The 17,239-nt window shown below is 37.8% G+C and overlaps 1 protein-coding gene across 1 annotated transcript; it reads left to right on the top strand.

The window, feature by feature from the left end:
• The first annotated feature begins 401 nt into the window (after positions 1-401).
• Positions 402-16,446, top strand: LOC117339895 (BRISC complex subunit Abraxas 2-like). The gene is made up of 8 exons (XM_033901607.1): positions 402-521; positions 1,446-1,536; positions 2,766-2,866; positions 3,252-3,451; positions 4,017-4,151; positions 5,610-5,694; positions 11,215-11,431; positions 14,284-16,446. Exons 1-8 carry the CDS (start codon positions 450-452, stop codon positions 15,294-15,296), a joined length of 1,914 nt encoding a protein of 637 aa, XP_033757498.1. The 5' UTR covers positions 402-449; the 3' UTR covers positions 15,297-16,446.
• Positions 16,447-17,239: the final 793 nt, after the last annotated feature.

Below are 17,239 nucleotides of genomic sequence, written 5' to 3' on the forward strand. Positions count from 1 at the left end.
GTCACTTAAGCTGTCAATGTCAGGATGAAATGAGGAAAGAAGAAAAGAAGACGAGAAAATACCAATCTTAACAAACATTTTAAATGATGAATTCCCCCTTTGATATGGGAAAACAGAACGAAACGAATGGCAGGGCTCACGAGATTTTTTAAGTGTCTTAATTCTTTGTCGTATTTATCCCAGAAACATTAGTATCCGGTTCACGCCATTACCGTCACTCGGAGTAGTTTTAGTATCGCCCCCTAGCCGGTGCTATGTTTACGTTACATCAGTGTCTTGTAAAGTGGAATAAATGAATAATTCTACTTCACTTTCAATGATTTTAATTAACTAAGATTTCTTTTTTAATGATAGTTAATGTGAGTGTGCCCGTTTCGTCATAGGTAGCATTCCCCTGAGAGACCGTCCTAACAGGAAGCGGAAGTGAAAATGAAGAGGATGAGACAAAAATGGCGGCAATAATTTCAGGACCAGTGCTAGCTTCCTTATTTTACGATCAGACTCGTTGTTCTGGTGATCAGGTATGCGTGGAGTGATACCACTGTCTTTTATACATCACAAACAAGTTTCATATATGTATGAATACAAGTTGGTCAACACTATTTACAAATATACGCAATTTAGATTCCTGGCATAGCTCTGACAGTGACAAGTTGACTGAGTCATCAGCTGGCCAAGTAATGTGATGCCAGAGACCAATTGTTAAACCGATGCCACCTTGGCCACAGCGAACCTTCATCATGTCTTACGCTATATCCAAGTCTCTATCGCGAACGATATAATACAAACGATATATGCTATTTCCATCATGTCGGACGACGGCAAATTTAAAATCCAAGACGACTTTGGATGGTTTTTGAAATCGAGCAATTTCGGTGTTTGATCTTATTGTTTACATATATATAATGGACCGAGTACAGATCGATGATAAAAAGGCCAACTCTAGCAATACAATTATATTGTGATTTAGTTACTTTTGCCAACAATCACACAATCACAATAACAGCTGTGGTTCTATATATGTATCTAGCTACAAAATCGAAACAATATTGTCGACATTTGATATAAAAATAAAAACAATTTTAATTGCAGTATATTAAGTTTTATATTGTTTCATGAAATACGTGTCTGAACTATTGAAGCATGTAGCTTCAATTCAAATGTTCACTTATGTGATAACCAGCTAAACCAAAGAAGCAATTCTAACTAATAATATAAAGCCTCATGATTATATATAGATCTAGGCCAGGGGTCCTGGGTTTTATTGCTAGTGAAGGCAGAGTTATTTGCATAATTATGTCACCACTGTTACACAATATATTCATTATGTATACCTTGTATAATATGTAAGTAAATATAATTAGCATGACTAAGTAGTATATAGGCCAAGGACTCCTCAAATCATATATTTTGATACACTGAGAACATCTGTTTTATATTGACAGGAGGGACTGCTGATAGGAAAAGTAAGTCACTCTGTGAAGGACACCATTAGTGATTCTCAGATCAACAACTACAAGGTAGAGACAAAACTATGTAAGTATAGAAAAATCATGTAGCTGAATTACTCCATTTATAATAGCCCACCTGGTCCAAATTAAAGGACTAAAGTAAGCTTTAATATGTTTTGGTGTATGTCCGTCAACAATACCTTGTGGACACGATAACTAGAGGAAATATTAACCAAATTTGAGGAAACTTTGTACACAGCCATATATCAACAAGATCTCATACGAGTTTGAAAATGGGAATTACTCGACTGTAACTTACAGAGTTATTGCCCTTTGTAAAAATAATATAAATGGACCTTGTGAACATGATGACTGGAGTAAATATCAACCAAGTTTGATGAAACCTTGTATGCAGCCATATATATCAACAAGATCTTTGATGAGTACGAAAATTTGGACGTATTCGACAGTAACTTACAGAGTTATTGCCCTTTGCAAGAATAATATTATTCGACCTTGTCTAGCAATACACTCATGCCTGACAATAAGCCCACCCATGACTAATTTGGTTCAATAAAAATTCCCCAAAAAATGCAAATATAAAGTTATTGTCATGGAATAAGGGCCACCTACTTTATCAATATTTTGTTGTTAATCTCTGGTCTTATTATTACTGGATAAAATATATAGACAGTGCATAATATAATGTTATACAATAAGTTTGATTGGGGTCTTGTTGGCCATGAAGTGTTTCTTTAAAAAATATCCAACATAAGGTCAAGAACATTCTTATCTTAATAACATAACTATTTTCCAAGCATATAACCAAAAACAGTTGTCAATGATGTCATGATCACGAATCCTTTATAACAGAAAAAGTCGCATCAGTGTTGATACAGGTCTGATTAAGTAATGTCATTGTTCAGATCAGATTATTCCTCACCAGTGTCAAAACCCTGGATAGGTGTAGATCAAAATCAAAATATTAGTATTTTACCATTGGTAATAAAATCAAAAATCAAATATATATTCATCATTTAATCAGAGACATAAATCTATATTTGCCTACTGTGTAGAATAAACATGTAAAGGGAGAACACTCTAAAAACATTGCCCAGAGGTAGAACTCTTCACAAAATTTGTTCAGTGCCATGAGACACTTTTAACAAAATTAACATCAAATGCATCAAGTGTATTTATGGAAATCTTAAAAACATAAAATAACCTTTGTTTGATAACTGAAAGTGTGGTCTGTTTCCTATGTTAAGATGTTGCTATATAACTTTTTTCAAAACTTATTTTATTTTTTTTCAGATGTTTATTCATGCCACGAGCTGCAAAGGGAGACAAATATATCCAGAAAAGAACAGTTACAAAAATGCATCACAGAGCAGATAAAAAGACACGGAGAAAAGGTCTGTTGTGCTGTTACTCTCTTTAAGTATTTAAGTATTTGTAACATTACAACTTTTCCTTATTAAGGAAATCGGCCAGTTCTAAATTAATAAGGAAAGTCCATGAAGTTTCATTTTGATTTTAACTTTGCTAATAGGCCATTTCTAAATTAACAAGGAAAGTCCACGAATAGTTTTATTTTAATTTTAACTTTGGTAATGTCAGACAGGGTTCAAGTGAGTTATTTTCTTGCTTGCTTTTCAGATTAAATAGGATTTCATCCATATATTTTTAAGTATTTTTTGAAAAATAGGTCATTTTCAATTTCTGTGCTTCCAAAGGCTATATTTATAACTATAGGGACAACCTAATGCTAACAATATCGTGCATATTGGATGTTTCCAGTGTATAGTAGGATGGTATCACTCCCGGAGAAATACAGCGTCCCGGCTGTCAATGCGAGAGAGGAGCGTCCACCAGACCCTGCTGAAATCCCTTCCCTCACAGGGCCGGGAGGATTTTTACTTCCTCCTGTGTACCTCCTCCAACACACCGAACAGATCAACACACAACTTCGACTTTGGTTTCTACAAACTCAACAAAGAGTAAGTAAACTGTAACCAGTTTTTTTTTTCTTTTTTTTCTCTCAAAATTTTGGTAGATTTTACAAAAAGCTTAAAGCATAAAGGAACTTTTTATGATAGAAATAATAAAATTTTATTCTCACACTGCAAGAATATATAATGTTTTTAAAATTTTAATATTTTTTTTTTACCAAAACCATGAAGCATAAAGGATGTGTGTTTTTGATGAAAATAATACGATTTGATTCTCTCACTAGAAGTTGTGACGATATGTAATATCCTTAAAAAAAAGAATTTTTTCAATAACATCATTAATATTTATTCAAATGTTCATTAAATTAATATGGAATCGAAGCCATTTTCCTTTTAATTTCTATAATGATTGGCAATTTGAAATTTTACCTGTCGGATCAAATTAAAGTCAAATTAATTTATTGTGAACATAGTGCAATCTGATTTAAATTCAGATCTTAATTATAAATACACTACGATATGAAGATCTAATGGTGGCTATGATGGGGAAACTTAGTGGTGTTTTTCAGCTAGTATATTGTCCATGTTAACTTGACTACCTGTCCGTTTTCAGTGATGCTGATTTGACCAAAGTGCCAGTTACAATTGCTAACTTAGAGGATACCACTACTAACTTGTACAAATTAGACAGTAGCTGTACGGCGTCAGCTTCGTCAGGAATCTACGCCTCCGTCATCTCACAGTTCCAGTAAGTGGTGTAGACAGTCCCTATATGTATAATATATGCCGTGGCCGAGTGGATCAGGTGTCCCGACACTTTGACACTAGCCCTCCATCTCTTGGTTGCGAGTTCGAAACCTACGTGGGGTAGTTACCTGGTACTGACCGTAGGCCAATGGTTTTTCTCCGGGTACTCCGGCTTTCCTCCACCTCAAAAACCAGGCACATCCTTAAATGACCCTGGCTGTTGATTGGACGTTAAACAAAAATAAACCAAACCAAACAAAAAACCGTATATGTACCCTTGGTTATAGTCTAATATTAAATCCCATGTGTTAGCAGTATTATAAAATATGTCTGATTTCTCTGTAAAACATTGGAAATTTTTTGCTCACCTGGTCGAACATTGGGGTAAAAGAGATTACTCTTACAAAACCTTGATCTTTTGTTGAGGTGAAGGAATTTGATAATGTTTGGATTGCAGCATCCTTACATAGAGGGAACTCAATTTTGTACAAGTTTAGAGTCTACATCCTCCATGGAGGCAGAAGTGTGGAGCCCAATATATATATGTATAGGAAAGCAAGAGAACATGGATGTGGCATAGTGGTGAAAGTTGTTGGTATTTCTGGCTAGGACATTAGTGCTGTAGGTTGTGAGTTCGAGGCCTGGTCTTCCTTCTTTATTTGTGTTACTATGCGACATAGGAAATCATGATAATTGATATTGTAGTTGAGTGCTTCATGACTGAATTTACTTTGAGTAATCTTCCACCAGGAAACTAGATATTGAATAAAGGAAAAGTGTTGAGTCTAATGCATGGTTGTAAAAGGTGGATCTAAATCAGAAAAAAACAAAAACATACCGGTATGTAATATAATTCAAATGAGCATTTTGCTATGTTTATTGAAAAACATATCTGATTGAGAGATACAGGTCCTTTAGACCTCTTGTTTATCTTCACTTACACATTTAGCTGGAAATTAATAAAAAGTCAGTTTTGTATACCAGGTAACTTTGATACCCTTGTGTTATATAAGGAGGATAATCGTAGCTGTCTGTAGTAAATCATTTGTGAGAGTGTAGGAAACTAGCATGTTATACTCGGAAGGTGAACAATCGATAGGTTTGTTTATTGGGTTTATCGCCCTGTGAACAGCCAGGACCATGTTGAGGCTAGGTCTCCTTGTAGTAGCTAGTGGCTACCTCACTGAACAACATACATGAGGGCTGTCTTATGTTATCCAGAACAATGTGGGTAAAGTGTCCATGTCAGTACAGTTTGATCCGTTTGATAGCTTCCTGAGAAACACAAACTGTTGTTGGTTGGGAGCTGTGAACCACACACCTTGGATATTCACCCAAGATTATGTAAGCCAATGCTCGAACAAACTGAGCTATCACTGCTACAATTGATAGGATCTAGGAGACTTAACCTCATGATGTTATGGTGAAACGTTTTATTTAATTGTGTTTTTTCAAACAGGCCTGAAATCTTGGACAAATCCGGACAAGTCCAGGAGGTTAAGAAGATCAGTAGTCTTGGGTCGTCTTTACAGGAAAAGTTACAGGTAAGTCCAAATAGGATAGTACTAGTCTATCTTAAGGTCAGAAACCTTCCAGGAAAAGTTACAGGTAAGTACAAATAGGATAGTACTAGTCTATCTTAAGGTCAGAAACCTTCCAGGAAAAGTTACAAGTAAGTACAAATAGGATAGTACTAGTCTATCTTAAGGTCAGAAACCTTCCAGGAAAAGTTACAGGTAAGTACAAATAGGATAGTACTAGTCTATCTTAAGGTCCGAAACCTTCCAGGAAAAGTTACAGGTAAGTACAAATAGGATAGTACTAGTCTATCTTAAGGTCAGAAACCTTCCAGGAAAAGTTACAGGTAAGTCCAAATAGGATAGTACTTGTCTATCTTAAGGTCAGAAACCTTCCAGGAAAAGTTACAGTTCATGAAGATTCAGTAGACAGCAACAGCTTTTCTGTCAGATTGTTTAAACTGGAAATCATTTTTAGCTCACCTGGTCCGAAGGACCAAGGTGAGCTTATGCCATACCGTGGCGTCCGTCGTCCGACCGTCGTCCTTCCGTCCGTCCGTCAACAACTTATTTGACTTCTTCTTCATAACAGCTGATCGGAATTTCACCAAATTTGGTCAGAAGCATCCCTATGGGTAGGGGACTCAAAATTGTACAAATGGTGGGGCTGACCCCCTGGGCGCCTCTAGGGCAGGGCCAAATGAGGTAAATCGGGCTATATTGATATAAACGACTTCTTCTCTGAAACCGAGCATTGGATATTGCTCATATTTGCCTGGTAGCATCACTATGTGGTGGGGATTCAAAATTGTACAAATGATGGGGCTGACCCCCCAGGGGCCTGAGGGGCGGGGCCAAATGTGGTCAATTGGGCTCTATTGATATAAACGACTTCTTCTCTGAAACTAAGCAATGGATATCGCTCATATTTGCCTGGTAGCATCACTATTGAGTGGGGACTCAAAATTGTACAAATGGTGGGGCTGACCCCCCGGGGCGCTGAGGGGCGGGGCCAAACAGGGCCAATTTGGCTAAATTGATATAAACAACTTCTCCTCTGAAACTAAGCAATGGATATCTCACGTATTTTCCTTGTAGCACCTACTTGGGGTAGGAATTCAAAATTGTACAAATGGTGGGGCTCACCCCCTGGGTGTCTTAGGGTGGGGCCAAAAAGGGCCAGTTTGGCTAGATTGATATAAACGACTTCTCCTCTGAAACTAAGCAATGGATATCTCACAAATTTGACTGGTAATATCCCCTTGGGGTAGGGATTCAAAATTGTACAAATGATAGGGCTGACCCCCCTGAGGGCTGAAGGAGCGGCCAGAAGGGGTCAATTTGCCTAAATTGATATAAACAACCTCTTCTCTGAAACTAAGCAATTGATATACAGTGCATTCCGCTTAATCGGGTTGCCTATTTGCCGGGACTTTTTACCCGATTAACCGACTTACCCGATAAGCCGAAATGCACGTCGCCATCTTGGATTTGGTCCGTAATGGTAGTCAGACTTGGGTCGATTTTGGATGAAAATATTTGCGTTATTATTGTTAATAAACGGTGTTTTTGTTTGTGCTTTTACTGATGTCAAATTGTCAGATTACTATTACTAATTGTATAAAAATGTGTGTATTAAAATAACAAAACCTTAATGATTTTCTTATTCGCGGCACAGTACAATCGTAGCACCTCAAATCGGGGGGTCATACATCCCTGTTTCATCCGTGTGTTCCTAATTTGACATACGATCTAAGGACTCGCCGACAATTACATCTAAAATCATTTATGTTTATCATAGAGACATTCTTATGTTCGCTTTGAAGTTTAAAATATTCCATATTATTTCCAATTACCAAAGCACAGAGATCGGAGAAACCAAGTTTATTAAGGTCGTTTCCTGTGGTATAAATTTATACGAACTTGACACTGGCAGTCACTGATAAAACAACACGAAATCCAATGTAATGTTTTTATTAACCAGTTCTAATCCTAACCTGAATAGGAATTATGAGCTAACGTCGGGCGTCTGTCCTTTTACTGCTCGCTACTGATTTTTAACTCACCTGTCTATCGGTGTCGTCACATTTCCCCGTGGCGAACCCCTCACTTTGGATTCGCCACATACAGTAAGCGGTGATATCAATCGATCTGTAGCAATATCAGACCCAGGTAAAAACCTATTGTTTTGGTTTTTGCTTCGAAGATTTTACATCCCAGACGTAAAAGTTTAATTGTCTAGTCGCTTAATTATGCTTTTAAAACCCCATTACGTTTTGCCTGCTACTGACTCTAAAAATAACATTTAATTTTACCCACAATTCTTAGTCGACTTCCTGTTGGGGAAAAACCACACGAGGCAGAATCAACAACAACACAGTTCTGAACATGACAAAACCCCGACATAACATTACCGTTTAAGGTAATATTTAACTGTTTTTTGACATTTGAACCATCAAAATTACACTATTTGTTGATAAATGTCTAAAACTTAAAGAAATACGCGATGACTTTCGTGAAAATCGGAGCATTTCTATTTTTTGTCCCGATTGTTCTATTCGAATAACCGAAAAATACGACTTTTCCAACCCAATTAAACGAATTTTTTTAACATGATTTAAGAGAAAATGGTTTTGGTTTTTAAAATTTTACCCAATTAAACGAAATACCCGATTAAGCGTTACCCGATTAAGTGAAATGCACTGTATATATATCGCTCATATTCGCTTGGTAGCATTCCCTTGGGGTAGGGATTCAAAATTGTACAATTGGTGGGGCTGACCCCCGGGGGGCTGAGGGGCGGGGCCAAAAGGGATCAATTTGGCTAAATTGACATTTTTAGCCCACCATCATCAGATGGTGGGCTATTCAAATCGCCCTGCGTCCGTGGTCCGTGGTCCGTCCCTCCGCCCGTCTGTCCGTCCGTCCCTCCGTCTGTCCCTCCGTCCGTAAACAATTCTTGTTATCGCTATTTCTGAGAAAGTGCTGATGGGATCTTTCTCAAATTTCATATGTAGGTTCCCCTTGGTGCCTAGTTGTGCATATTGCATTTTGGGACCGATCGGAAAACAACATGGCCGACAGGCAGCCATCTTGGATTTTGACAATTGAAGTTTGTTATCTCTATTTCTGAGATAGTATTGAAGGGATCTTTCTCAAATTTCATATGTAGGTTCCCCTTGGTGCCTAGTTATGCATATTGCATTTTGGGACCGATCAGAAAACAACATGGCCGACAGGCAGCCATCTTGGATTTTGACAATTGAAGTTTGTTATCTCTATTTCTGAGAAAGTATTGAAGGGATCTTTCTCAAATTTCATATGTAGGTTCCCTTTGGTGCCTAGTTATGCATATTTCATTTTGGGACCAATCGGAAAACAACATGGCCGACAGGCAGCCATCTTGGATTTTGACAATTGGAGTTTGTTAACGCTAATTCTGAGGAAGTACTGAAGGGATCTTTCTCAAATTTTATATGTAGGTTCCCTTTGGTGCCTAGTTATGCATATTGCATTTTGGGACCAATCGGAAACCAAAATGGCCGACAGACAGCCATCTTGGAGTTTGACCATTGAAGTTTGTTATCGCTATTTCTGTGAAAGTACTGAAGGGATCTTCCTCAAATTTCATATGCAGGTTCCTCTTTGTGCCTGGTTATGCATATTGCATTTTGAGACTAATCAGAAAACAACATGGCTGACAGGCAGCCATCTTGGATTCTGACAATTAAAGTTTGTTATCGCTATTTCTGTGAAAGTAATGAAGGGATCTTTCTGAAATTTCATATGCAGGTTCCCCTCAGTGCCTAGTTATGAATATTGCATTTTGAGACCAATCGGAAAACAACTTGGCCAACAGGCAGCCATCTTGGGTTTTGACAATTGAAGTTTGTTATCGCTTTTTCTTTGAAAGAACTGAAGGGATCTTTCTCAAATTTCATATGTAGGTTCCCCTTGATGCCTACTTATGCATATTGCATTTTGAGACCAATAGGAAAACAACATTGCTGACAGGCAGCCATCTTGGATTTTGACAATTGAAGTTTGTTATCGCTATTTCTGAGAAAGCACTGAATGGATCTTTCTAAAATTTCATATGCATGTTCCCGTCGGTGCCTAGTTATGCATATTGCATTTTGAGACTAATCAGAAAACAACATGTCCGACAGGCAGCCATTTCGGATTTTGACAATTGAAGTTTGTTATCGCTATTTCTGTGAAAGTACTGAAGGGATCTTTTTCAAATTTCATATGTAGGTTCCCCTCAGTGCCTAGTTTTGCATATTGGGACCAATACGAAAACAACATGGCCGACAGACAGCCATTATAGCTAAATCTTAAATTCTGTATGTAGGTTCCCCTTGTTTGAAAAGTACTAGAGGGCTGTTTCTGAATTTACACAGATAAGTAAGACTTAGAGGAAGGGAAAAGTAGGGAAAAGATCAATCTGACATGGAACCTATAAAGATCATTCAATGGTGGGCGCCAAGATCCCTCTGGGATCTCTTGTTAGAATTACAATAAAAACAATGTTCATGTAACCATATAAAATGCATATGATATATATTGACATAGCAATACCAGTGGCAAATATACTTAAGCATAGTTCTTGTTTCATATCTCATGAAACCAGGTGAGCGATACAGGCCCTCTGGGCCTCTTGTTAATGTTTGTTTTCTTTAAGGAAATGTATAAATGTACATAATGTATTTGACCTGAAACATTTGTTGCTTACATACATCCCTCTTTCTTCCATGGAAAAAAGATTGACTTCATTAAAGTGTCCATATAATTAGGTTGCTTACTTCACTGACAGAGAAACAGCAAACACAAAAAACTTTTTTTCTCAACCTTAATTTCTTATGAAAACATTTTCCTGAATCCATCAATGATGACTGACAGATGTGAACACAAGCAGACAACGTTTTAAGAGTTGTCCTCTTTGATAGATTTTTCTGACATAGGCAAACTCTGTCCAACATGGTGGAATATGAGAGAAACTCTATCCAACATGGTGAGATATGAGAGAAACTCTATCCAACATGGTGAGATATGAGAGAAACTTTATCCATCATGGTGAGATATGAGAGAAACTTATCCAACATGGTGAGATATGAGAGAAACTCTATCCAACATGGTGAGATATGAGAGAAACTTATCCATCATGGTGAGATATGAGAGAAACTTTATCCAACATGGTGAGATATGAGAGAAAATCTATCCAACATGGTGAGATATGAGAGAAACTTTATCCTTCATGGTGAGATATGAGAGAAACTTTATCCAACATGGTGAGATATGAGAGAAACTCTATCCATCATGGTGAGATATGAGAGAAACTCTATCCATCATCGTGAGATATGAGAGAAACTCTATCCATCATGGTGATCATAAGATATTAGAGAAACTCTATCCAACATGGTGAGATATGAGAAGCACATTTCTTTGTGATATTTTAGGAGCATATATGTGCTTATTGTGTAGAATATGGTTTGAATGATTTCTCCAACACCTGAAGTCTTGACTTACTGTTTTATTATTTTACAGGATTTGACTCGAGGAGTTGATCAGACTGAACGACAGCTGCATGCACTGGAACTGGAGGTGAAAGAGCGTCGACAGATGATGGAACTGAAACTAGAGAAGGAGAGAAACAACAAGGCTCACTCCAATACTCCACCACCAGCTTATGATCATACTCCAATTCAAATTGGCAACACCAACGCCTCCTCTGACGATGCTATCTCTATAGCCAAACAGAAACGTAAGAAATGTGTGCTACAATATCAGTTTGTGAAATACTATAACATAGTAAAACAATTGACGAGGGAAGACAACTTTATGACTCGTGCCCTAACTGGGTCTCAAACTCACAAAATTTCAGCTGATGTAGTGAGTCTTTGTACAGTAATTGTAGAGTTACTGACAATCCTTTCATGGTTCATTGTTCCATGCTCAGCTCTGTAAATTAACCACAGAATGATGAGAGCATATTTCACAATTATTTAATCATTTTGCTACATTTTCCTTCCACTTTATATAAAGTCAGGGCCATAATTCATGAGCTATTAAATGTGTCTTGAAGAAGCTGGAAACATGCAGAGGTTGGGTGCAGTGATCTTAAATAAGGTCATTGTGACCTTGACCTCAACATCAAAGGTCAAATAAGTGCGAAATGTTCAGGAAAACCTTCTCTGTGCAGTTGAACTATCAAATAAGTGCATAATTTTCAGTCTGTGCAATCGAACTATCAAAGATAACTTGATGAATCTTGAAACATAGATGCATCACCCAAAGCCAATGTAAAGTGGCTTAAGTTAGTTAACCAGGGATTTTCCTATAATTTTTCAACCGGGTCCAGGGTCCATTGAATTGGGAATTTCTGAGCGACGAAATGTGACATTGGGAAAAATAAAAAAAATAGTGAAATTCATACAAACTTTAGTTTTTCTTTGACGAATAATGCCCTTATGTTTTATTAGCCCACCATCATCAGATGGTGGGCTATTCAAATCGCCCTGCGTCCGTGGTCCGTCGTCCGTCCCTCCGTCCGTCCGTCCGTCCGTCCGTCCCTCCGTCCGTCCGTAAACAATTCTTGTTATCGCTAATCCTCCGAAAGTACTGAAGGGATCTTTCTCAAATTTCATATGTGGGTTCCCCTTGGTGCCTAGTTATGCATATTGCATTTTGAGACCAATCGGAAAACAACATGGCCGACAGGCAGCCATCTTGGATTTTGACAATTGAAGTTTGTTATCGCTATTTCTGAGAAAGTACTGAAGGGATCTTTCTCAAATTTCATATGTAGGCTCCCCTTGGTGCCTAGTTATGCATATTGCATTTTGAGACCAATCGGAAAACAACATGGCCGACAGGCAGCCATCTTGGATTTTGACAATTGAAGTTTGTTATCGCTATTTCTGAGAAAGTACTGAAGGGATCTTTCTCAAATTTCATATGTAGGCTCCCCTTGGTGCCTAGTTATGCATATTGCATTTTGAGACCAATCGGAAAACAACATGGCCGACAGGCAGCCATCTTGGATTTTGATAATAGAAGTTTGTTATCGCTATTTTTCAGAAAGTACTGAAGGGATCTTTCTCAAATTTCATATGTAGGTTCCACTTGGTGCCTAGTTATGCATATTGCATTTTGAGACCAATCGGAAAACAACATGGCCGACAGGCAGCCATCTTGGATTTTGATAATTGAAGTTTGTTATCGCTATTTCTGAAAAAGTACTGAAGGGATCTTTCTCAGATTTCATATGTAGGCTCCCCTTGGTACTTAGTTATACATATTGCATTTGAGACCAATCGGAAGACAACATGGCCGACAGGCAGCCATCTTGTATTTTGATAATTGAAGTTTGTTATTGCTATTTCTGAGAAAGTACTGAAGGGATCTTTCTCAGATTTCATATGTAGGCTCCCCTTGGTACTTAGTTATGCATATTGCATTTTGAGACCAATCGGAAGACAACATGGCCGACAGGCAGCCATCTTGGATTTTGATAATTGAAGTTTGTTATCGCTATTTCTGAGAAAGTACTGAAGGGATCTTTCTCAAATTTCATATGTAGGCTCCCCTTGGTGCCTAGTTATGCATATTGCATTTTGAGACCAATCGGAAGACAACATGGCCGACAGGCAGCCATCTTGGATTTTGACAATTTAAGATTGTTATCGCTATTTCTGAGAAAGTACTGAAGAGATCTTTCTCAAATTTTATATGTAGGTTCCCCTTGGTGCCTAGTTATGCATATTGCATTTTGAGACCAATCGGAAAACAACATGGCCGACAGGCAGCCATCTTGGATTTTGACAATTGAAGTTTGTTATTGCTATTTCTCAGAAATTGCTGAAGGGATCTTTCTGAAATTTCATTTGTAGGTTGCCCTCTGTGCCTAGTTATGCATATTGGATTTTGAGACCAGTCAGAAAACAACCTGCCTGACAGGCAGCCATCTTGTATTTTGACAATTGAAGTTAGTTATCGCTATTTTACAGAAGGTACTGAAGGGATCTTTCTGAAAATTTCATATGTAGGTTCCCCTTGGTCCCTGGTGTTGCATTTTGGGACCAATCCGAAAACAACAGACAGCCATTATCGCCAAATCTTAAATTTTATATATAGGTTACCCTTGTTTGAAAAGTCCTAGAGGGCTGTTTCTGAATTTACACAGATTAGTAAGACTTAGAGGAAGGGAAAAGTAGAGAAAAGATCAATCTGACATGGAACCTATAAAGATCATTCAATGGTGGGCGCCAAGATCCCTCTGGGATCTCTTGTTTTTATTTCATTTTGTTATCTAGAGCTGTTTTTTATATTTTCAAAAGTACCTTAGTATAGGTCTTTGTAAATAAAATTTACTTAATTTCAGAAGTGACTTCAAAATTGGGAATTTTCGGTGACAAATTTGGAATTTTCACAAGAATGTTTTAGGGGAATGAGTCCTTTTTAATGGACCCTGTTTTTATTGTAGGAAAATCCCTGGTAACTGTAACCTTGACCTTTAGGCAGATAACAGGAGACATAGATTCATTAAAACATTGATATTCTAGTTTTGTATGTGTTGTTTGTACCTACCTACTTAACCCGTTTTTTTCTTTTCAGGGGAGCAAAGACGAAGGGACACCAGCAAATCTCTACACCCAAATATGTCATCAGGACGACCGTCGTCTGCCAAGACGAAAGCTGATCAAGTACATCCCTTGACACGCCGTCTCAGCTCAGAGCTTGACGAGCCAACTCCCACTCACAGCCGTCGCCTTAGTGATGACATAGCATTTATAGATGAAGATGTACCAGAAGTCACGGAGCACGAAGAAATGGACACCAAGTCAGACGATGAGATGAAATCGAGAGAAAGTGATATACAGGAACATACTCAGGAGCATGTTCAGGGGTCAGAGGTCATTTCATTACCTCATAAAGGTCAAACTGTACGATTAACACTTCCTGAAATGAACGTCCCAGAAGCGTCAAAGCAAACAATACCATCAGTGACATTAGAACACCAAACCAACTCCTACTCGGGTAATAAAGATCATTTCTCATTTGTAAGTGGACTTTTAGCCGAGGAAAAGACAAAACCTGTCAAAAATAAAGTAGCAGAGAACTCCTACAAACACTCAAATTCCATGTCAGTGCCAATTGGGGGTCAAATGACGGCCCCTCAGAAATCCTCAAAAGCTGCAGCTGCTGTTGGTGCAGCGGTTGCCGCGGCTGCTGTGAACAACAAAGACGAAGAGTCAACTCGTCAGTCGTCACGGTTACAGAAGCAGCAGCTAACATCAAGTGCTGTGTTAAATGTAAGCAACAAAGGTCAGAGGTCAAGAACAAAGCAAGGTCAACATCAACCTGCAAGGTCAAGGTCAAAAGAAGGAACAAAAGCAAAAGAGACAAGTGGTGTTAATTTAGATCATCCATCATCAAAAGACAAGCGTTCAAAAAATAATGTGATAAATCGCGATCAGGATTCCCAGAATTCTTCTGCTGTGTGTAGATTGGAGGCAAACGATGAACAGACTCAAAATTTCGAGGAAGAAGAGACGGAAGATATTCACACCATTAACGATCACGGACAGTTGGACAATTTTAAAATATCTTCGTCTCCTGTGTTTTAAAGCTGTATGTTGCGCACAAGATGTTGGTATTGTTATGGTGTTGATTAATTTTATAGTAAATAATGGCTTGTCCTCAATTTAATTTTGATCCATGAAAAACCAGTTGTTGTAGAATTAAAACCTTACGTTAGTAGTTACACATTCAGGTCGGAATGCATGTTGCTTGTGTCAAGTCCTTTTCTTCCGGTTGCAAGCTTTGTTAATTTTTTGTTAATATGTTATAATTAGTTATGAAATTACGGTATTGATAATTGTTCTTTTCGGGGAAAATGATGATGAAAATCTAATATTGAAGTATTTTGGGTTATGCAATCAATTGTAAAATACAGCATTTGTTTGCTTTGTCACAAAATCTATTTTATTAAGTATGTATACCTTATCAATTGTGATAGCTATATATATATATCCTTTAGTGTGTGTGGTGCTAAGGTTGTTGAGAGGAAGACATCGTACGTGGTGTAGTAAAGATATCATGGCTGTATTGACTGTTTCCTAAGGGTTGTTTAAATTTATTTAAACATAATTATATACATATATATATAGATCCTAGTTGATTTCTGTATCGCCACTTGCAGGGATTTAATCAAAATAACTTACAGGACAGTGCTGACATGTATTTCAGAAAAACAATATTGCCCAGGTATAAAAAAAGGTCCAATGTAGGTCTTACACTACTGTATGGGAAATCAAAGGTCTATTGTATAGAAGATGGGCTTAAAACAGGAAATTGAAGCATAATTTTGTTGATAATTTTACGGAACTGTTTAGATAGACATGGATAGGCTTATTACCATATAAAGCCTGGATAAATATGGCGGCTATAGCATTGAAATTAATTCCCATGACTAGTCATTTTTTGTCACAAAAGAATTTTATACCTGAGAGTACAACGATTTTAAGTCATAGACTCGAAGAATATGCCACACTAGGAAATAGCGCTTCTCTATGTGTTGTAGCTCCAGAACATAAAAACTATATTCAAGTTATAAGAATTAATTCTTATAATCTAATCTACTGTACGCAGTCCCTGTGAAAATCTACTTTAAGTAATGGACTCTTTTCTCTTAGAAGTTATTACGCCGCTGTATCAGCTAATCAAAAGTGATGTTACAAATAGAGACTTCATTTTTTAACTCGCCGACGCGAAGCTATTGCTATTTACGCCTCCATCGTTGCTTTCGTTCTTTGTGACGAGATTTTTCCATTGGTACTACATGTATACAGACCTGGGGACTTTGACAGTGACATTTAATGTACTTTGACAAATATAATTCCAAATTTTCAACCGATCAGAGAACTATGTTGTCTTCTGACAACTCTTGTTATATGACATTATGGGGTGATGACATAGATTTGAAAGCCAATGAAAATGCTTGTTAGCTCACCTGCCCGAAGGGCAAGTGAGCTTATGCCATGGTGCGGCGTCCGTCGTCCGTCCGTCCGTCCGGCCGTCCGGCCGTCCGTCCGGCGTCATTTTTTTCATTTAAACAACTTCTTCTCAATAACCAAGAGGCCCAGGAACTTCATATTGGGCCTGTAGTATGCTTGGGTGAAGGGCTACCAAGTTTGTTAAAATAAATTACTTTGACCTTCATTCAAGGTCACAGGGGTCAAATACGCTATAATCTTCAAACGACTTCTTCTCAATAACCAAAAGCCCCAGGGACCTGATATTGGGCCTGTAGCATGCTGGGGTGAAGGGCTACCAAGTTTGTTAAAATAAATGACCTTGACTTTCATTCAAGGTCACACGGGTCAAATAGACTATAATCTTCAAACGACTTCTTCTCAATAACCAAGAGGCCCAGGGACTTGATATTGAGACTGTAGCATGCTAGGATGAAGGGCTACCAAGTTTGTTAAAATAAATGACCTTGACCTTCATTCAAGGTCACATTTGTCAAATAGGTTATAATCTTCAAACGACTTCTTCTCAATAACCA

Source organism: Pecten maximus, chromosome 12 (genome assembly GCF_902652985.1).
Source record: "Pecten maximus chromosome 12, xPecMax1.1, whole genome shotgun sequence".
Classification (NCBI taxonomy): Eukaryota; Metazoa; Mollusca; class Bivalvia; order Pectinida; family Pectinidae; genus Pecten; species Pecten maximus.